General features: G+C 40.5%; 1 protein-coding gene across 1 annotated transcript; it reads left to right on the top strand.

Annotated features, from left to right (window-relative positions):
* Positions 1 to 212: 212 nt before the first annotated feature.
* On the top strand, positions 213 to 899 carry LOC140805557 (uncharacterized). Its single transcript, XM_073161822.1, has 2 exons — positions 213 to 449; positions 624 to 899. Exons 1-2 carry the CDS (start codon positions 213 to 215, stop codon positions 897 to 899), a joined length of 513 nt encoding a protein of 170 aa, XP_073017923.1.
* The last annotated feature ends 1,378 nt before the right edge of the window (positions 900 to 2,277 follow it).

Here is a 2,277-nt window from a genome sequence, read left to right as displayed (position 1 = left end):
TTTGAATTTATATCAGTATTGTTACCAATTAGTCTAGATTTTAATTTAGAGCTTTTATTTTTATTTTATTTTATATTGATTAAGTTTTTCATTTTTTTCCGGCTTGACAGTGTATGCTAAGATCGCAAAACTCAGACTTGCTGATTTTTGACCCGGAGATCGAAAGAACTGCGAGAAAGTTAAGAAAAGCAAGACGAGAAGAGATCCAAGCAATGGCTGAACACAGAGAAAATGACAGAGATATCCCGCCAGAAGCCATTCCTATCAGAGATCACTTCCGACCAATGATCAACAATCATTACTCTGGTATTGCAAGAGGGACCATCAACGCAAATAATTTCGAGCTGAAGCCTGCTCTAATCAATATGGTTCAGCAAAATCAGTTTGCTGGGACTGCCACTTCTGATCCTCACGTTCATTTGAGGACCTTCTTGGAGATAACGGATACGGTAACAATTAATAATGTTCCTGATGATATTATTAGACTGCGTTTGTTTCCGTTTTCTCTCAGGGATCAAGCAAGAGGATGGCTCCAATCGCTTCCCTTGGGAAGTATCACGACATGGCAAGAGCTGGAGACGAAATTTCTGGCAAAGTACTTTCCCCCTGCAAAGTCTGCACAGTTGAAGATTGAGATTAGCACTTTCAGGCAGACAGATTTTGAGCAATTGTACGAGGCATGGGAAAGATACAAGGATTTGCTGAGAAAGTGCCCGAACCATGGCTTTGAAGACTGGGTGCAAATTGAATTATTCTACAACGGTCTAAATGGGCAAACAAGAAGAACAGTGGATGTTGCAGCTGGTGGCACGATCTTTGCTAAATCTCCCGAGCAAGCTTACGACTTGCTGGAACAGATGACGATAAATAGCTACCAGTGGCCGTCTGAAAGGGCATGAGTAAAAAGGACAGTTAGAGTTTATGCTGTGGATCCTATTACGTCACTCACTGCTCAGGTATCTGCATTGACCACTCAAATAGCAGCGATGAATAAGGTAAGAACATCCGAAACTGAGAGTCCATCGACTGTTGCTGAAGAACAATCTATTCCTGAAGAAGCTCAGTACGTCAACAACAGAAATTTTGGAGGATTCAGAGGATATTGAGGTAACCCTCCCCCTAATACTTATCATCCAGGATTAAGAAATCACGAAAATTTTTCTTATGAAAATAATAAAAATGTGTTGAATCCTCCACTGGGTTCAATACATCAAACGGGAAGGAAAGCCTTCATTTGAAGATTTAGTGGGAACATTTGTTGTTGAGTCGAGAAAGCGGATGGCAAGGACTGAGTCTCGTCTTGATAACATGGAGACTCACCTGGGAAATATGGGTGCCACAATGAAATCTTTGGAAACTCAAATTGGACAGTTGGCCAACGCGTTGAAAGATGAGAACATGGGTCAATTTCATAGCAACACAGAGGTTAACCCAAAAGAACAGTGCAAGGCAGTCACCTTGAGAAGTGGAAAGAAATTGGAGGTACAAATTCCTAAAGAGAGAGTGGAAAGTGAGAAGACAGTTGAAGAAAGCAAAACTGAGGAATCCAAGACAGAAGTTGAAGTTGAACGACCTCCAGTATATAAACCGACCCTTCCATACCCTCAGAGATTCAAAAAGAAGAATTTGGATGATCAGTTTGCGAAATTTTTGGAGATTTTTAAGAAGATACACATCAACATACCATTTGCTGATGCTTTAAAGAAAATGCCGAATTATGCAAAGTTTATCAAAAATGTGATGTCTAAGAAGAGGAAGCTGCAGGAGTTTGAGACTGTGAACCTTACTGAAGAGTGTAGCGCCATACTGCAGAAGAAGCTACCACAAAAATTAAAAGATCCAGGAAGTTTCACTATTCCTTTCTTTATTGGTGGTTCTAAATGTAGCAAAGCTTTATGTGATTTAGGAGCAAGTATTAACTTATTGCCATTTTCTATTTACAGGGAATTGGAGCTTGGAGAGGTTAAACCAACCACTATCACGTTGCAGCTTGCAGACAGAAGTCTCACGTATCCACGTGGGATCGTCGAGGATGTACTGGTAAAAGTGGATAAATTTATTTTTCCTGCTGACTTTGTGATTTTAGATATGGAAGTGGATCATGATGCTCCATTAATATTCGGGAGACCATTTCTGGCAACCGGAAGGGCATTGATAGATGTGCATAAGGGTGAACTCACCTTGAGAGTTGGCGGAGAAGCTGTCATTTTCAATATCTACCACGCCATGAAGGAGTCAAATGAGGTAAGCACCTGTAAAAGCATTGATGTTTTAGAC

The sequence above is a fragment of the Primulina eburnea genome, chromosome 11 (genome assembly GCF_022965805.1).
Source record: "Primulina eburnea isolate SZY01 chromosome 11, ASM2296580v1, whole genome shotgun sequence".
Taxonomy (NCBI): Eukaryota; Viridiplantae; Streptophyta; class Magnoliopsida; order Lamiales; family Gesneriaceae; genus Primulina; species Primulina eburnea.
The sequence above is the reverse complement of the archived record's forward strand: the minus strand, read 5'-3'. Positions and strand labels throughout refer to the sequence as shown.